At 34.7% G+C, this 20,078-nt stretch overlaps 1 protein-coding gene across 8 annotated transcripts in view; it reads left to right on the top strand.

Annotated features, from left to right (window-relative positions):
• CSNK1G1 (casein kinase 1 gamma 1) overlaps positions 1-20,078 on the top strand; it is a 165,149-nt gene that overhangs the window by 64,069 nt on the left and 81,002 nt on the right. For 7 of the 8 annotated variants that reach the window (XM_079125711.1, XM_079125706.1, XM_079125708.1 and 4 more), the window contains one exon: positions 15,705-15,745. The exons of the other annotated variant lie outside the window; for it this stretch is intronic. In XM_079125711.1, coding sequence (XP_078981837.1) covers positions 15,705-15,745 — 41 coding nt within the window. The remainder of the gene's footprint in view (positions 1-15,704; positions 15,746-20,078) is intronic. 8 annotated transcript variants of the gene reach the window in all.

Genomic DNA, 20,078 nt, shown 5'->3' with positions numbered 1-20,078 from the left:
CCCAGTGTTCATTTTCAGTGCCACATAAGTAGAAAAAAAGTATTGTGTTCATCTACAACTAAAAAAATAAATTTAAAAAAGAATAAAATATTTAGGGAATAAATTTAACAAAATGAGTGTAAATTTTATGCTCTGAAAGCTGTAAAACATCTACGAAATTAAAGAAGATTGAAGTTGAACCCTTACCTCATACTGTGTACAAAAATGAATGCAAAATAAGAGACTAAAAGTAAGAACTAGAACTATAAAATTTTTATGAGGAGGCATAAGTATAAATCTTATTGCCCTCCCATCCAATCCATGACAGTGGATTCTTAGATATAACACCAAAAGCCCAAGTAGTAGAAGAAAAAATAGATATATTCAATTCATCGGAATTAAGTAATTTTGTGTTAAGAAAAGAACCATCAGTTAAAATGTTCAGTGAACTAAACGAATATGTAAGGAATGAGCTTAGAAGATACAGGAAGTGAAAGATCATTTCAGTAGATGGAGATTCTGAAAAAGAACTAAACAGTAATCCTGGAAATGAAAGTTTCAATAAACCAAATTAAAAATTCATTGGAAAGCATCACCAATAGATTAGACCATTTTAAATATAGATTCTCAGACTTTCAAGACAGTATATAAACTTGAAAATGAAGTTGATAATAAAGATGTTAAGGGACCATGACCAGAATATTCAAGAAATATGGGATAACATTAAGAGACCAAATTTAAGATTCATTGGGGGTAGAAGGTTGCAAAGGAATGCACAATTTTGTCAGTGAAATAATAACAGAAAAATTTCCTAATCTTAGGAATGAGATGGGAATTCAAATACAAGAAGCATATAGAACCCCAAATAGGCAAGATGAGAAAAGATCCTCTCCAAGCACATTATACAGAAAATGACTAATATACAGAATAAGGACAGAATTTTAAAAGCTGCAAAAGAAAAATGGCAGATCACATTTTCAACTGTTTTTTGAATCCAGACTCCGAGAGCCAGGAGGGCTTACAGTGATCAAGCTCTGAAAGAAAAGAGGTGTCAACCAAGACTATAATATCCAGCAAAACCATCCTTCAGAATTTAAGATGAAATAAAAACCTTTCATGAGAAGCAGAAACTAAAAGAATTTGAAAGCATTAAGCATTAGAAATAAAATTAAAATGGCAGGAAGTAAAAATCATCTCTGCATAATAACACTGACTGTAATGGTCTAAATTCTTCAATCAAGACATAGATTGACAGATTGATTTAAACACAAGACTCAACCATATGTTGTTTTCAAGAGATTCACCTTACAGACAAAAGACTAAAGATGAAAGAATGGAAAAAGGTATACCATGCAAATGAAACTGAAAACAAAGCCAAAATTAATGAGAAGAGACAAAGGTCACTTCCTACTGGTTAAGGGAATCATTCAACAAGAAGATATAATGCTTGTAAATATTTATGCCCCAAACAGTGGTGCTTGTATGTACATAAAACAAACCCTTTTTCATATAAATCAGATGACAATATAGTAATACAGGGTGATTTCAATACCCTTCTCAGCCTTATATAGGTCATACAGACATAAACGAAGTAAAGACTCTTCTGAACTGAAAAAATACCTAACAGAAGTCTGTAGAATATTTCATTCATTAACAGTGGAATTCACTTTCTTCTTTAGAAGCACATGGGATTTTCTCTAAAATAGGTCATATTTTAGGGCACAAAGCAAACCCTAGCAAATGCTAAAAATAAGATAATTCCTTACATCCTATTAGAACATAATGAAATGAAATCAGAAATCAATGACAAGATAAAAAACAAACCATTCTAACACCTGGAGATTAAAGAAAACACTTCTGTATTATAGAAGTAATCAGAAATAAACATTCTCAGAAATGAATTAAAATAGAGATACAACATATCAAAAATCTCTGGGACAGCAGAAAGAGGATTCTAAAAAGAATGTTTATAGCACTGAGTTCCTATGTTAAAAAAATAGAAAGATACCAAAGAGTATAATGTTACACCTCCAGGTACTGAGGAGCAGGGACTGATACCCAAATTAGTAGAAGACAGGAAATAAGATCATAGCTGAAGTTAATGAAATTGAGAATTAAAAAAATACAAAGAATCAGCGAAACAGCGTTGGTTCTTTGAAAAGATACAAGATTGATGAAAACCTAGCCAAACTAACCAAAAGAAAGATAAGACCCAAATCAACAAAACTAGAGATAAAAGAAAGAGACATAACTACAGATACTTTTGAAATCCGGAGGATCATTAGAAATTATTTTGGAAATGTACCTCCAATAAGCTAGTATATCTTGAAGATATTGACAGATTCCTAGAGCAATAAGACCTACCCAAATTGAACCATGAAGATAAATGAAAACTTAAACAGACCAATATCAAGCAATGAAATTGAAACAGCTGTTAAAAAGTTTTCCATGGGGCTGGGGTTGTGCCTCAGTGGTTGAGTGCTTACCTAGCATGTGTGAGGCACTGGGTTTGATTCTCAGCACCACATATAAATAAATGAATAAAATAAAGGTTCATCAACATCTTCAAAAAATTTTTTTCCAATGACGAAAAACTCAGGTTCACATGAATTCTCAGCTAAATTCTACCAGACCTTTACAGAAAAACTAATGTCAGTCCTCCTCAAATTATTCCATGAAATAGAAAAGAAGGGAACACTGTCAAATTCATTCTTTGAAGCCATTATCACCCTGATCCCACAACCAAAGACACATCAAAGATAGAAAACTTCAGACCAATATTCCTGATGAACATAGATGCAAAAATCCTTAATAAAACATTGGCAAACTGCATTCAATAACATTTTCATTCCAGGGATGCAAGTTTGGTTCAACACAGAAATTAATACATATAATTCATATAAATAGGGTTAAGAAGAAGAATCACATGATTATCTCAATAGATGCAGAAACAGCATTTGACAAAATCCAGCACCCCTTCATGTTTAGAACACAAGAGAAACTAGGAATAGAAGGAATTTATCTCAACATTGTGAAGGCTATATATGATAAACCCAAAGTCAACATTATACTCAATGGAGAAAAACTGAGAGCATTTCCTTTAAAAACAGGAATAAGATAAGGATGTCCACTCTCATCATCCCTATTGAACATAGTCCTTGAAACTCACAGCCAGAGCAATCAAGCAAGAGAAAGAAATTAAAGAGATACAAATAGAAAAAGATGAAGTTAAATTATCTGTTTGATCATAATATGACCCTTTATTTAGAAGACCCTGAAAATTCCACCAGAAGAATTCTAGAGCTAATAAATTTAGTAATGCAGCAGGATACAAGATCAACATATATGAATTAATTGCTGTTCTGTATTTTAGTGGTGAATCTGCTGAAAAAGAAATTAGGAAAACTATCCCATTTAAAATAACCTAAAAAAAAAAAAAAAAAACTTATGAGGTAAAAGACTTCTATAATGAAGACTATAGAACACTGTAGAAAGAAATTGAAGAAGACCTTGGAAGAAGGAAAGACTTCCCATGTCCTTGAATGGGCAGAATTAATATTATCAAAATAGCCAGCTGGGTGTGGTGGCACATACCTATAATCCCAACAACTCAGGAAGCTGAGGCAGGAGGACCTAGGAGTTCAAGGCCAGCCTCAGCAAATTAGGCCCTACGCAACTCAGTGAGACTGTCTTGAAATAAAACATAGAAAAGGGCTGGTTAAGCGCCCGTGGAATCAATCCCCTGTCCAAAAAAAAAAAAAAAAAATGCCAGAATAACCAAAGCAATCCTAAGCAAGAAGGTGAATTTCACCTTCATGTATATCTATAATGCACTAATTTAAAAAAAAAAAAAAAAAAACTATAAAGAAATGGGAAAAGACCAGTTGAGTAGAGGAAAGGGAACAAGGGGAGGTAGGAGAGGAGGAAGAAAAGAGTACTGGGAATTGACTTGGAGCAAATTATATTCCATGCTTATATAATTATGTCAAAATAAATCCAAATGTCATGTATAACTATAATGCATTAATAAAAATATTTAAAAAATAAAGAACCATGAAGTCTCTTTAGTCTTGGCAGCAGAAGCAAGACAAGAAAGGGAATTTCATCGTTTGGAAAGCATTATGATAAGGTGCACACATTGTGCTACTACTGTGACTCTAAGCCTACCACCTTCAGAAGTTGACCTGTGGCAAATGTTGGTGCCCTGCCAAGCACAGGAGAAAGTACAACTGGAATGCCAAGACTAAAAGACAAAATTACCTTGACTTGTCAAATGAAGTGCCTAAATATTGCATATCACAGATTCAGGAATGGACTCTGAAAACACTTAAACCCAGGAGGCAGCTGTTGCAACATCTAGCTAGTTTATGAGTTTCAGTGAGTAGCCACCCAATAAATGTTCTGGTTTTTAAAAATGTGAAAAATAAATAAATAAATAAATTCAAATTAAAAAATAAAAATGGCCGGCGCACAGTGGCACATGCCTTTAATCACAGCAGCTCAGGAGACTGAGGCAGAGGATCACAAGTTTGAGGCCATCCTCAGCAATTTAGCAAGACGATGTCTAAAGATAAAATAATAAAAAGGAAACAAAAACTCACACTTCAAATCATATGTCTAATAAGGGACCAATTTTTAGAATATATGAAGAACTCTTCTTCTTACAAGTCAACGACAAAAAGACAACACAATTAAATATATGGGCACAGGATCTGATAGACATTTCTCTAGACAGTAGACATCCTTTTTAGCAAGGAAAGAATAGCCCATAAGCACATGAAAAGATGTTCAACCTCATTATTCATTGGGGAAATATAAATCAAAACCATAATTATCACTTCATACCCACAAGGATGGTTAGAATCAGGAAATAAGAGTTTGCTGAAGAGGATGTGTGGAAATCAGACTTATCATACACTGCTGTTGGCAATGTCAAATGCTAAAACCACTTTGAAAAACAGTTGGGCATTTCGTTAGAAAGTGAAAACAACCTGAATGTCTGTTATATTCCCTAGTGTGCAAGGTTCCTCCCCTAGTTCCTCATTGGCTGAGTACAATGCGGTGTACAGTCTTCCTGAACATCCCTTAGGTTTTACTGTCTCCTATGGGGTTATTTAAAGAATGTACCTTTAATTGTCTCCACCTCACTTTGTTCTCTTGTGATGGGAAAGCCTTCTTGGGATGAGTGCACATATGCAGTTTATCTTTGTTGGTCCGGCTGCTCCTTTCCCCTCACCTCCTGTTTGTCAAATAATCTGTTTGTCAAGGACTCTGTTGTGAATCTGGCACACTCAGGTGTTAAGTGCTGGTAACCACCCATTTGTTCTGTTTCTCTTTTGACTGTTTTCTTTTTACGTCCCCAGTATTTTTACATTTAAAGTTAAATACCTAATTTTGAAAATGGGCCACCTTTCTATTTTTCACAAAAACTAAAACAGAGATTTGTCTTTTGTTTTTTTCCCCATGTGGTCTTTATCTGATTTTTTTTTTTTTTTTTTTTGATGGTGCAAGGGATAAAACTAAGGACCATGAACATGCTAGGCAAGTGCTTTATCCACAGCCTACAAATTTTTAAGCTAATCTAACAAAGGCACTTCTTGACTAGCTCTCTTTTTTTTTTTCAAGGTGGTGCTCCTTTACAGAATCCATGACTGAATCTGTGGTATATAGTGATACAACATCTGGAATTTGTTTGAAAATAACTCATTTGTTAAATGTAGTCGAGATAATATGTGAGGATAATATCTTTGAAATTTTGAACAATAACATTTTTAAGAAATATAATCTTCAGTATTTTTGTGTTGCAGAGTATCATGCCTTGTGGAGCAACTCATTGTGTTTCCCCCCTACTGCTTTAATGTAGAAAGTGTTGCACATTTGCTTTGTAAAAAATACACCTTTAGGACTGGGGGTAAAGCTCAGTTGATAGAGTGCTTGCCTCACATGCTAAAGCCCTGTGTTCAATCCCCAGCACCACTAATTAATAATGATAATAATAATAATATGCCTTTAAAAAGTAGTGCACAGACTTAGCCTCTTGAAAGTGGGGTGTGACTCCTTCTTTAACCCTATTCATAGATGACATCCACCTCCTTCCTTTTTTTTATTGTAAACAAATGGGAAACATGTTGTTTCTCTGTTTGTACATGGAGTAAAGGCATACCATTTGTGTAATCATAAATTCACATAGGATAATGTTGTTTGATTCATTCTGTTATTTTTTTCCTTCCCCTCCACTCCTCCCACCCCACCTCCTTCCTTTTCTTTGGCACCTGCCTCCCTTTACTCATTCCAACCCAGCCTCACTCCAGATGTTCAGTAGTTAGAATTTTTTTTTGTTGTTAACCAACAAATTGATCAGAATGTCATGTTTAATACTTTAAGAAAGTCATAGGAGCTAATCTAATCACTATCCTAAGCTTTTCATCTCAAAATAAAATAATTGAAACTGCTGTTCTGTTTTTTACTGATGGCATTTATTCTTTTTTGACCATGGGTCACACTAAAGAATAAATATTATATTGTGATCCAGTGTGTACCCATATTTGTATATATCTGAAATAAAAATTTCCTGAAATAATCCTTTCCCTTAAATGTGACATATTCTCATACATCTTTTTTGTGCTTTTTTTCTTCAAAGAATATGTTGGTTGAGATGTTCTTTTTTTTTTTTTTTTTTTCACCTTTGTAAATGTTTATTCCATTTATATCAAACCTAATTACCCTTTTTTTTTTATTGTAAACAAATGGGATACATGTTGCCTCTCTGTTTGTACATGGCGCAAAGGCATACCATTTGTGTAATCATAAATCCACATACAGTAATGTTGTTTGATTCATTCTGTTATTTTTTCCCCTTCCCCCCACCCCTCCCACCCCTCTTTACCCTCTATACAGTACTTTCTTCCTCCATATTTGCCCCCCTCCCTAACCTTAACTCTAACCCTAACACTAACCCTTCCCTCCCCCCCATTATGTGTCATCCTCCACTTATTAGCGATATCATTCGTCCCTTGTCTTTTTGAGATTGGCTTATCTCACTTAGCATGATATTCTCCAATTTCATCCATTTGCCTGCAAATGCCATAATTTTGTCATTCTTTATGGCTGAGTAATATTCCATTGTGTATATATACCACAGTTTCTTTATCCACTCGTCAATTGAAGATGTCCTTTAAAATAAGTATTTGGGTTGGGGCTGTAGCTCAGTGGTAGAGCCATTGCCTTGCACGTGTGAAGCACTGGGTTTGATCCTCAGCACCACATGAAAAACAAATGAATAAACAAAGATATTGTATCTATCTACAACTAAAAATTTTTTAAATTAAAAAAGTAAATATTCAGGTATATATTTACCTCATATCCCATTAATGGAAAATAATTTGCAGTTTAAAAATATTTTGACATTGTCTATTTTGTTAACAGTAAACATGCTGTATGCTACCACCAGTGCTATGATAAACTGCTTGGTAGGTAATTCCTTAATATCTTGGCAAAGGAAGAAATATTGTCCTTGCTGTTAACTGTATAGTATTTCTGTATAGTATATTACTAGTATTAAGATAGTAAAAATGGAAAAGTTCTTTTTTTTTTTTTTTCTTGTTGTGCTACGTATTATCTTTTGTGTGTGTTGGAGGGGTACTGGATATTGAACCCAGGTGCACTTTGCCACTTAGCTAATAATACCCTCAATCCTTTTATTTTTTATCTTGAGACAGGGTCTCACTAAGTTGCTGAGTCTGGCCTCAAACTTGTGATCCTTCTGCCTCAGGCTCCTGAGTTGCTGGGATTATAGGCTTGCACCACCACTCCTAGCCCTTGCATTACCTTCTTTTTTTTTTTTTAGGGTTAGATGAACACAATACCTTTATTTTATTTATTTGTTTTTATGTGGTGCTGGGGCTGGAACCCAGTGCCTCACACTTGCTAGACAAGCACTCTACCACTGAGCCACAACCCCAGCCCCAATTATTTCTCTCTTTTGGTGGTGCTGGGGATTAGAACCCAGGGCTTTATGCATGTGAGGCAAGCACTCTACCAACTGAGCTATATCTCCAACTTGTGTTATCTTCTTATACCTAATCATACTTCACCTTTAAAGAGATGCCCCCAGGGTAGAAGAGATAATGGATCAACCTATCCTCTTTGCCCTAAGTAGACCTAGTAACTAATCTGAGGTATGTAGAAGTGGTTACTTGTTTTAACTGCTAATTGCCACAAATTCATTTGGCTAGATTCCCCTCTACCCAAGTTCTAAGTAGTAATCTGTACATGTACTACTTTCACTTTAGGGCAAGAAAATGTGACAACTGGAGATCTAACTAAACTGGGAACCCAAGGCTGTATGTTCCTTTATCATTGTGGCTCTGAGAACTGAGATCTGCTGGTTCTTTGAAATAATGCTGTGTCTGATGGACCTTACGGTAAATGTCTCTGTAGGTGACTTACTGAAACAGGAAGTCTTCATTGAGATGGTTTTATGGGCATTATCACATCCAAGGCTGCTGCTTCAAAAGGGCTGAGTTTATATATAAAGCTCCCAAACTACTATGTAATGAAGTTTCTTTTCCATTAACAATAAAAGAACCCATAGCAGGAAGTGAGCTTGGGAAGCATTGTGAATTTGTACAAACTAAAAGCTTTGAGTGCTTGGGATTATGCCAGCTCATCGATGGTATTTTCTTGTCCATTAAACTGCTTGCCTTTCTCACAGTTACTGATATATTTTGATTTTTTTTTTTTTTTTAGCTGAAGCAGTTATTCATTTTAAATAGGTAGAATTTTAACCCTCCATCTTTGTAATTAAATTCTTTTAGAGCAAAACTTCTGAGTACTGTATATCATGGAGTATAGCAGTGTGACTGCCCAGACTTCTTTGTGGCTACATTTTATGTTTTTTGTTTTCTTTTTTGTACTGGGGATGTAACCCAGGGCTTGCTGTACCACACAACATCCCCACAACACTTTTTAGTTTTTATTTTAAGACAGGGTCTGACTGACTTGCTGACTCAGCCTCCCAAGTAGCTGAGATTACCGTCATGCTCCACTCGGCCTGAGTTAACTTGTTCAGTTTTGTTTTGTTTTTTGTTTTTTTGTTTTTTTTTTTTAAGTTATTTTTGTAGTTGTAATTGGACAGAATGCCTTTATTTTATTTGTTATGTGGTGCTAAGGATCAAACCCAGTGCCTCACATGTGCTAGGCAAGCACTCTGCCACTGAGCCACAACTCCAGCCCAAACTCGTTCGGTTTTAATAATGTATTTGTCCCCTGACAGAATAATTCATTAGAGCAGTGCTTAACTGAGGAGAATCGTTGAGTCTCCTCCAGTGCCTCACAGGAATTTAGGATAATAAGAGGGTGATGTGTATTCAGTTCTTTCAATACTCTTAAGAAAATAAGTGAACACAAGCAACCTAGGATTTTGTGATTTATGAGCTACCATGTTTGGTGTTATGTGGGTTGCCTCATTATGTTTTGTCTTCTTTTGGGTTGGAGGGGTAGCTCAGTGGCAGAGTACTTATCTAGTATGTGGGTTTGAGCCCCAGCCCTGCAAAAAATTTTTTCAAATATTATATTCTTTCATGTAGATAGGAAAGTTGAGCTGGGAGGCATTTCATAATTTGTCTATCAATTTTCAGTTTAGAGAAAACAGAGTAGAATGATCATTGCTTATTCCTCTGACATTTTAATTAAGAACATCTTTTTAAAATTAAAAAAATTTGTTCTAATTAGTTATACATGACACTAGAATAATGCATTTATGCATTTTGATAAATCATACATAAATGAAGTATAATTTCTCATTTTTCTTATTGTGTACATATTGTATACCTTTAATTTCTTTCTTCTGTCTCATTGTTCTGGCTAGAGTTTCAAGGACAATATTGTACAAAAGTGGTGAAAGAGGGCATCCTTGTCTTATTCCAGTTTTTAGAGGGAATGCTTTCAACTTTTCTGTTTAGAATTATGTTGGCCTTGGGTTTAGCATATATGGCTTTTATGATGTTCTGGTATGTTCCTACTATCCCTAGTTTTCCTAGTGTTTTGAACATGAAGGGATACTGTATTTTGTCAAATACTTTTTCTGCATCTATTGAGATGATCATATGATTCTTGTTTTTAAGTCTATTAATATGATGAATTACATTTATTGATTTCCCTATGTTGAACCAGCCCTGTATCCCTGGGATGAACCCCACTTGATCTGGGTGCACTATCTTTTAATATTTTTTGTATGCGATTTGCCAGAATTTTATTGAGAATTTTTGCATCTATGTTCATCAGGGATATTGGTCTGAAGTTTTCTTTCCTTGATGTGTCTTTGTCTGGTTTTGGTATCAGGGTGATATTAGCCTCATAGAATGAGTTTGGAAGGAAGAACATTTTTGACCCTTCTGTTTTCCTTATCCTTCCCTTTTAAGTGTAATTTCAAGGTTGTTAGTTTTTCAAAATGGGATATAAATCCTATTTATTATAGTCCTTCTCTTCCACAAATTCTTACCTCATACCTGAAATAACAACAGAAGTAATAAAAATTAGGTTTATCTAGCACTTTGCAGTTTACAAAATACTTGCCTGTATTTTATCTCACATAATCCTTAGAACCACTCTGTGAGGTAGTTGTTATTCTTTAAATGTTCTACTATAAAAATATCCTATTTTTCATCTTTCTAATTATTCCCTTCTCATTTATTAGGGGGCCAGATTAATAATTTCAAAATATAATTCTCACCATTTACTTCTTCTCTTAGCATAAGACTTGGTGATTTCACAGTAAGCTGAAGAATGAAGTTAAAACTTGTGTATTTACATTTAGGATGATCTCAAATCTAATTCTAATCTACCCTTTTTATTGCCCTTTAAAATATATTTTTAGGGCTGGGGAGATAGCTCAGCTGGTAGAGTGCTTGCCTTGCTAGCACAAGGCCCTGAGTTTGATCCCCCCAAAAAATTTTTTAGCTGTAAATGGACACAATACCTTTATTTTATTTATTTATTTTTTATGTGGTGCTCAAGATTGAACCCAGTGCCTCACACATGCTAGTCAAGTGCTCTGCTCCCGAGCTACAGCCCCAGCTCATTTATTGCCCTTTTTATATCAAGTCAATTTTGTTTAATTCAGTACTTAGTATTTGTCATATTATGTTTGTTGGTAGGGATAAAAAGATGAGGTAAACATTCTTGTCCTCAGGAAATGCACTGCCTAATGGAAATAAAACTGTTTACATAACTAGTTATAACATATGTGAATATGTATGGAACTGAGTACTGACTTGGTCTTGTAAAACATTGAAAAATGTATTTAGAAAAGGAATTTTTTTTTAAAATAAGCATAGTCAGGCATCGTAGTGCACGCATGTAACCCCACTGACTTCTGGAAGCTCAGGCAAGAGGATTACTAATTCAAGACCAGCCTCTGCATTTTAGTGAAACCCTGTCTCAAAATAAATGGACTGGGAATGCAGCTCTGTGGTAAAGTCCCCTAGATTCAAACCCCAGTACCAAAAACAATTAAAAAGCATTAAATCACAAGGAACCAAAAAATGGGAAGAGAAGAACGTAAAAACAGACTGAGAAATGTTAACAAAATTTTGGAAGCTACAAAGCTGGTACGGAAACAGTAACTGACTTAGCATCCTACAGAATGAGGATCATAAAATAGTCATAAATATAAAGCTGAGTATCATAAAATATACTGAATAGGCTCAGGGATTGAAGACACTAGGAACTTCAGAAAGATTGGGTACAGAAGGGGCTAAAAACAGGAAGCGTAGTTGAAAAATTAAATGCACTGTGAAAAAGTGACTGTCTTGCTGAACACAGGAGAAATAAGAAAAAGGTAACACATAGAATGGCAGTTCCCCCAAAGACTTTATATGGAATAAACAGATCCATAAGTACCTGGGATTTCTTAGACTTCTGGTATTTTTTTTTTTTTCTTCAAAAGAGATCTGAGCATAATTTTTATAATGTTTGTTTTGATTTTTTATAAAAGACTTTTCCCACCTCTACAAGTACAAATAAGAATTTAAGAATAATATGTCTCATTTGTTATAGCTTGTTACACAGATGCCCTGGAATACCTCCATGTACTTGTTTGTGCATACCTCAGAGTAAGAAGCTTACATTTACTGGACACAGTGACACACACTCTGTAATCCCAGCAACTCAGGAGACTGAGGCAGGAGGATCACAAGTTCAAGACCAGAATGAGCAACTAGAGAAACCCTGTCTCAAAATAAAAACCCTTTTTTTTTTTCTGTTACCGGGGATTGAACCCAGGGGCTCTCAACCACTGAGCCACATCCCAGCCCTATTTTGTATTTTATTTAGAGACAGGATCTCAATGAGTTGCTTAGCATCTCATCATTGCTGAGGCTAGCTTTGAACTCACAATCCTCCTGTCTCAGCCTCTGGAGCTGCTGGGATTACACGTGTGCGCCACTGCACCCGGCTTCAAAATAAAAACTTTTTAAAAAGGGCTGGGACCAGGCCTGGTGGCACATGCCTGTAATCCCAGCATTTCTCCAGGCCGAGGCAGGAGGATCAAAAGTTTGAGGTCAGTCTTTTTTTGTTTTTTGTTTTTGTTTGTTTGTTTTTGCAGTGCTGGGGATTGAACCCAGGGCCTTGGCAAGCACTCTGCCAACTGAGCTATATCCCCAGCCCCTGAGGTCAGTCTTAGCAACTCATCAAGGCCCTAAGCAACTGAGCAACATCCTGTCTCAAAATAAAATGATCCGGGGGTGTGGCTCAGTGGTTAAGCACCCCTAGGTTCAATCCCCAGTACAAATAAATATATAAATAAAAAGGGCTGGGATGTAGTAGCTCAGTGTAGAGTGCCCCTGTGTTCAAGACCCGGTAAGGCAAAAAAAAAAAAAAAAAAAAAAAAAAAAGCAGCAGCAGCAAATGACCTTCAGTGTTATTCACAACTGGTAGTGATCTTTCCTGTTCTGCGTTTCAATATTTCTTCCCACAAATTGTACTCTGATGATATGGGTACACTCATAGTACATTAAGTTCTGCATTTTCTGTTGTGTCTCCATGTCATGGTTCAAATTGTTTTTTTTTTTTAATAGAAAATGCCTTTTATTCTTTCCTCTGTTCATTCTTCAAGAAGCACTTGAAGTGGCACCTACACCAACATGTGTTATCCTTTCTTATCCAAGTTCTTCTGTTGACGTTTTCATCTTTTTTTGATACTTATTATGTGATTTATTTGACAAACTTTCAAGCCATCATATGCAAGACTGAGTGAATAACTAGAGTACAGTCAGTCTCCAAAGGGTGATAACTGAGTGTGCTCATCTTAGATGCCTGGTGTCTACATATCATGGGTGTTAAATCATTCATAAACTTGCCCCTACCTCTGGTCATTTATTTTTCTAGTTAATTTTTTACACTACCTCATAAGTTGTTATGAACAATTATAAATCTGATTAGGTCACCACCCTACCCTAAAACTTTTCATTTTAAATTTGAAAATAACATTGAGGACTTTCCCAGTGGGACTTCAACCTTACTTTTCTAGTCTCCTCTGCTGCTGTGACCATTGTTGCCCCTTCCCCTCTTACTCATGATCAAGACCATCCACCATCTCAGTGTATACCATCTCCATTCTCATTTTTATTTGTTTGTGCGGTTTTCACTCCCTGAGATTTCATTTCTCATTCTTCAACTGTAAAAATCTTACTCATTCTTTAAGTAGTTGTGGGGGAGGGTGGAGAAAGGAAAGAATTTCCTTCCTGAGACTTTTCTGGCTCTCCAACCCTCTATAATTAGTAATTGCCTCTTCTTCTTGCTCATAGATTAGAATGCAGGTTTATTCCTCTTCACATCAGTTCACCCTTAAATGTTGTGTCTGTTGAATTGAAAATCTGTTACTTTAAAGCATATATATTTTAAATATTAAGAATTCTCTAACACTTACAGGGATGCTGTATTCTGAATAAGTAAAGTGTAGACTTTTGTGCCCATACTTCTCTACTCCCCTGTAATTCTTATTGCTACAACGAGGCTAGGGAGGGGGAGAAGGTCAGTAATTCAGAAAGATGGCTGAACATGTTTATAATTTAAACCTGTATAACCTGACCTTTTCCTTTTAGCATTTATATGATTCAACTCTTTGGTAAAATTGGTTTTAAGTTACAGTGACAGGGCAGGAAGGACTTTCCTGAAAAATCTTTGTGCAGTCTCTATCTCATGTGGAATAAATCCTAGACTAAAGTGAAGTTTCAGTCTGCCTAACATTTGACTTTTACTACCTTTGCTCTTCCTCTCTTAGTTCTTACTGTCATTTTCACAATTTCATAAAATATATTTTAAAAATTGTGTTTGATAGGAGCATGAACCAGAAATATAAAGTAACTCTTAGAAACTTCCTGCAATTAGTGTACAGAGAGGGAAAATACCTATTTTTTCCTTGTGCCTCCTTTAAAAATGAAGTTATTCATCTTACAGTGGCTTTTTAGGTCTTTAGAAATTTGTGGGTTCCCTTTGTTATATTATTTGCAGGCATAATTACTCCTGAGTTAGTGTATTCTTCAGCACATAGAGGTACTCAGCAACCTGAGAGCAGTATTAAAAGTATAATGATATATTGTAAAGGACTTTCTGTTGTCTAGAGATTGGTAAATGAGAACAAGTATTACAAGCAGCTTTTTGTTCCCAAAATGAACGATTTTGATTTTCTTTATCATAAAAACAATGTGTATTAAATAAAACACAGGAAATGCTGAGGAACAGTAAGTTAAATACATTAATGTACATCTTTTTATATCCTTTTCTGTACATATCTATTCCGCTGTGTTTATATAAAAATAACAAGAATTGTGTGTATTATTTAAAGCATAGACATACTATACATACCAATTATTTAAACAAGATTTTGAATGTGATATGCAGAACATGGTCTTAAGCACTATAGAATATTGAGACAATAGTACCAGAAGTAGGACTGGGGAGATAGCTCAGTTGGTAGAATACTTGCCTGTCAAGCACAAGGCCCTGGGTTCAAGCACAAGGCCCTCGGTTCAATCCCTAGCACCGCAAAATGGAAAAAAGAAAAAAAAAAAAAAGTAGGGAAGTAGAAAGGAAAAATTGTTACTTCAGAAAGAACTTCAAGATATTTAAGTGTTATCTAGGTGAAGTATGTTTCATGTATATAGTTAAAGATACAAAGCTAGAGTTCTGGTGAACCATCAAAACAGCTTTGAGAATCATCTCCTTAAAAAAATAGATGAGTTTCCAAAAAGGAAATAATTGGTTTTATTTCACACTATCCTTTATTCCATGTAAAGTTGCCACTAAGTGCCAGGACAAGAAATAAATAAATAATTCCTTTTTTTGTCAGTTTGAAGAATGAGGGTTTAGCTTACTGTGTGAAGGGTTTAAAGTTTTATCTTTGATATTCTGGCATTTCTTTATTTGCCTCATGGCTTCATAGTTGGGAAATGAGAGAGATGGGGAGGGGGAGGGAGAAAAAAGTGGGGGAGATTAGTTGGGTTTTTCTTAAAAGTACTTCTCATGTGCAGCATAAAATTTCAGATTCTTAAGCTGATTTTGTTCTATTCTTGCTGGATCTCATTATCTCTGTTTAGTTTTTCAGTTATAAATCATGTTTCATGTATGTGAACAGCATTGAGGATGTGACTTTTCTCATGACCCTGTGAGATTTGGATTTCCCAGAAGAAATGTCACTAAACATATACATTCTGCTTTTCCCTTAGGTAAAAATCTCTACACCAATGAATATGTAGCAATCAAACTGGTGAGTAGAATGTTTGTAGTCTTTCTACAATCACTGCTAAAATCTTTTTACTGGAAATAGTTGTAAGGACTCACTAAAATACTCGTTGGTTTCTTTCCTTGCATATGATCCCCACATAGTCATCTTTCTTCAATTATAGCTTTACAGTGATGAATCACTATATACTATATAACACTGTATACTTAGATGCTCCTAACTATAGTGCTATCAATGATTAATCAAAATTGGTTGATTAAAAAGTTACTGAAAGAACTGGGCATGATGATACATTCCTGTAATCCTAGCTTCTCAGGAGGCTGAGGCAGGAGAATTATAAGTTTGAGGACAGCCTCAGCTATTTAGGGGAGACCTTGTCTCAAAATTTAAAGATAACTGGAGATTAGTAGTAGAGCACTCCTGGGTTTACTACCCGGTACAAAAAAAAAAGAAAGAAAGAAAAGATGGAAGAGCTAGTAATTCTGTGAACTCTGTACATTTCACATTGGTGTCTCAAAATGATAAAATCATTAGAAAATTTGTGTTTTTTTCATGAGCTGATCTATTTTTTTTTAATGTAAGGTATTCATTAGTATACTTAGAATAAAAAAACAAATCTGATCTTTAATCATGCCTTTTTAAAAAGCTTTCAAGCATAAACAATATACCATGTGGCCAAATTGGAAGCAAGGTTGACCCCAAAGCATTTTTTGTCATATGATTAATTTGTATGACTAGTTTCTATGGAACTGTGTAAATGTTCGTCCTTCTAGTCAAAATACTAGAAAGTTTCCCAGGTTTACAGGTACCTTTGGGCTTTATTAGTTGTGAGTCAGAATATTTTAAAGGTTGGAGGAACTATCTTGTAATAATTGAGTGCTGTTCTTTTCTAATGAATTACAGTTAATTATAGTAACATCTGCTCTGTGTGGTCTCTTCTTTGATTCAACTTGTCAGTTTTTGGAGGAATTAGAATTTTTTTTTTTTTTTTTGTGCTGCTGGGGATCGAACCCAGGACTTTTGCTTACAAGGATTTTTTTATGACGGTTAGGAGATTGGTTTCTCTACAAAGGGATGGACAGGGAGCAGGGCTTAGATCAGCTCAATTTATAGGGGACCCAGTATTTTGCATTTTGTTTGGTTTTTAGATTTCTTGTTGGGGAGATGTGGGCAGAAAGAGTGGAGATGCATGTAACAATGCAGGTCAGATATCCTCTCCAATTGAATATTAAAGAAAATCATGTTTTCTTATTTACAGAAATTTGTTGTATAAAATCTGTCTTTTTTGGTTTTACTACAGAATAATCATGGGGATAATCTTTGATTATCTGGGACTACTGACAGGAAGAAGTCCTTGAAACACTTTAAAATTTTGTTTTTTTATTTGTATACTTGTTATTATCCCTTTATCAAGACTTCTTTTGAGGCTTTTTGTTAGGAATAGTTCTATCTAGATTTCTACTAGTACGGATCATACTACTTGATCAGTATAGATAAGCTTACATAGCATGTTACTGACATAATTGACCATTAAATTTCACTTTCCTTTTATTACTCTTTTATTCTGTTTTGCATGACCAATAATTAAACCTAAAAATAAGGGTTGAGGGCATAGCTCAGTGGTAGAGTGCATGCTTAGCATGTGTGAGGCCCTGATTTCAATCCTCAGAATAAAAAATAAATAAACAAATAATACAAAACCTTAACTACAAATAAAATTTATATCATCTAGTATGGTATATCTCAGTACTGCATTTCTCTTTCAAATAAGTCTTAAATGAATACATTTAAGAGTTTAACAGTCTTGTCTATGAGCTTTCTCTCTTGCTGTTGTGCTTATTCTCCAAGGGAGATATGAGGATAATAATTAGCTTCTTTCATTTTAACAGGAAATTTTGCCTTAAGCATCACACTCCTATAAGGTAGCCATCTGCTGTGAGTCTAAGATTTCAGGCAGGCATGTGTGTTCCAGAATAGCCATGATTCTGGCAAATGGCCAGCTCTCTGGAAATGTAACCAACATCTGGCACAGAAATGCAGGGAAGCCCTGCTACTGCTATTTTGGTTTGTTTGAATCTTCATTGTGAGCTCTTGTTTCTTCATGTCTTAAGAACTTTTAAAAATATACAAATGTACAAAATAAACAAAATAATGTAATGAATCCCTCCTTTAACCATTCATTATCCAGATTTCTAGGGTAAAAGAATAAAGTAAAATTCTCTTCATGTTGCTAATCTTGCTATCTTTTCTGAGCTTTGGACTGATGTTTGCAAGACTTCTGAAAGCCCCACTTAACTGAACAGGCTACAACCATATGATGAAGAGGTTTGCTGAAGTTCTTCAGACTGTGATTAAAAAAAAAAAAAAAAAAGCCCCTAATGTCTAAACATATGTGGCGTGGATGCCCACTTTTAGTCCTAGAACTCTAAAAGAGTTTAGCTTCTTTCATTTACTTAGTTACCCAAGATCAGATTGAATGTTTTCTATTAAAGTTTCCAGTACAAAATTCATTAAGTTTAAGGAAACATCTGTGGTTTTAAAATTTAAATTATGGTTTGTCAGCATCTAAAGGGTATTTCTCCAGAAAGAACTGTTCTTTTCCTGGTGTTTTATCAAACTCTAGTTCCATGTTGACTTACCTTCATTCACTCTTTTTGTTTGGTTCCTTACAAGTTTATCATTAGTGGTTTTTGCCAATGGACAAATTCTGTAACAGGCTTCTTTGATGGTAATATAGTTGAAGATCTGCAACCAAATGAAGACTCTCACAAGTGGTCTCTCTATCTGAAGAGATAAATGAATAAGAAAGTTACTACCTTATTATTAGCATTACATACTTTTATTTTGACTATGAGAATGTTGAGAAACTTGAAGTTCACCTCAAAGATTGTTGATTTTACACTCAACAGAGAATATATGTTCTTTTCTACCTGCCTATATTGACTTAGGTAAAACCTTCCTAAAATCAGAGGGATAAATTTTATAACTTCAAGAAAACTTCTGAATTCTGTGATTGATGGATTCTGTGTCTTAAGAAAAATGAAAAAAAAAAAAAAGAAAAAGAAAAATGAAAAAAACTTCAAGTGATTTCAGGAAAGAGCCTTCAAAGATTATCAAATAATTAAAAAATAGGACCAGTGAGGAAAGATTAAAGAAATTGAAATTACTTTGCTTGAAGAAAGACAGATTAGGAAATATGGTAGTTTTGTTATTTGAAGATAGTTATTATAGTAGTCACAAGTTATCCAGGAACTATTTTATCTTATTACCAAGGATTCGAGAGGAACAGAGATGTTTCAGTAATAAGATTTGAAATAAATACCAAGGTCTTCCAAACTATGAAACTTGTTAAAACCAGCATGAATTATCCAGTAACGCAGAAAGGAACAGAGATGTTTCAGTAATAAGATTTGAAATAAATACCAAGGTCTTCCAAACTATGAAACTTGTTAAACACCAGCATGAATTATCCAGGAACGCGGTGGAATCTACTTCCTTGGATTCTGGACAATTAGCACAAATAACAAATCAAAGGGAAACAGTGTTTTCAACAAATGGTGCTGGTAAAACTTAATATCCACATGCAGTGAAGTTGGATCCTTATCTTACATCATATACAAAAATTAACTCCTGCTGGAACAAAAATCTAAATGTAAGATTTAAAATTATAAAACTCGTAGCAGAAAACAGGGAAAATGTTCTATGATGTTAGATTTGGCAGTGACTTCTTAGATACTACACCAAAATCACAAGCAATGAAAGAAAAAATAGATAAATTCAACAAAATTGAATTAAAAACTTTAATAATATTTAAAACTTCTGTACATCCAGGTATACTGTTAACTGTGAGAATGCCTTCATACCCATCAAATGGGCAAAAAATATTTTGAAATTATTAAGGGACAATATCCATAATGTACCATTTTAACCATTTTTAAGTGTATAGTTCTGTAGCATTAAGCATGTTTTGGCTTGTTGTTCAACCATCACCACCATCCATCTCCAGAACTTTCTAATCTTCCCCAGTTGCAACTTTGGGCCCAATAAACACTACTCCCTGGTCCCTCCTATTCTTCATCCTGATAATAACTCTACTTTCTATGAATTTGACTATCCTCGAACTTCATGTAAGTGAAATCATACTGTGTATGTCCTTTGCGACTGACTTATTTCACTTAGCACAGTGTCTTCAACATTCATCCATGTTGTAGCATGTAGCATGTGTCAGAATGTCCTTCCTGTTAAAGTCCGAATGATAATTTCTATTATGTGTATATACCACATTTTATTCATGCATCCATTGATGAACTCTTGGGTTGCTCACAACTGAGCTATTGTGAATAATGTTGTTAAAAAT

This window comes from Sciurus vulgaris, assembly GCF_902686455.1.
Source record: "Sciurus vulgaris genome assembly, chromosome: 2".
Lineage (NCBI taxonomy): Eukaryota > Metazoa > Chordata > Mammalia > Rodentia > Sciuridae > Sciurus > Sciurus vulgaris.
Note: the sequence above shows the minus strand (reverse complement) of the source record. Positions and strands in the feature narration are given on the sequence as shown.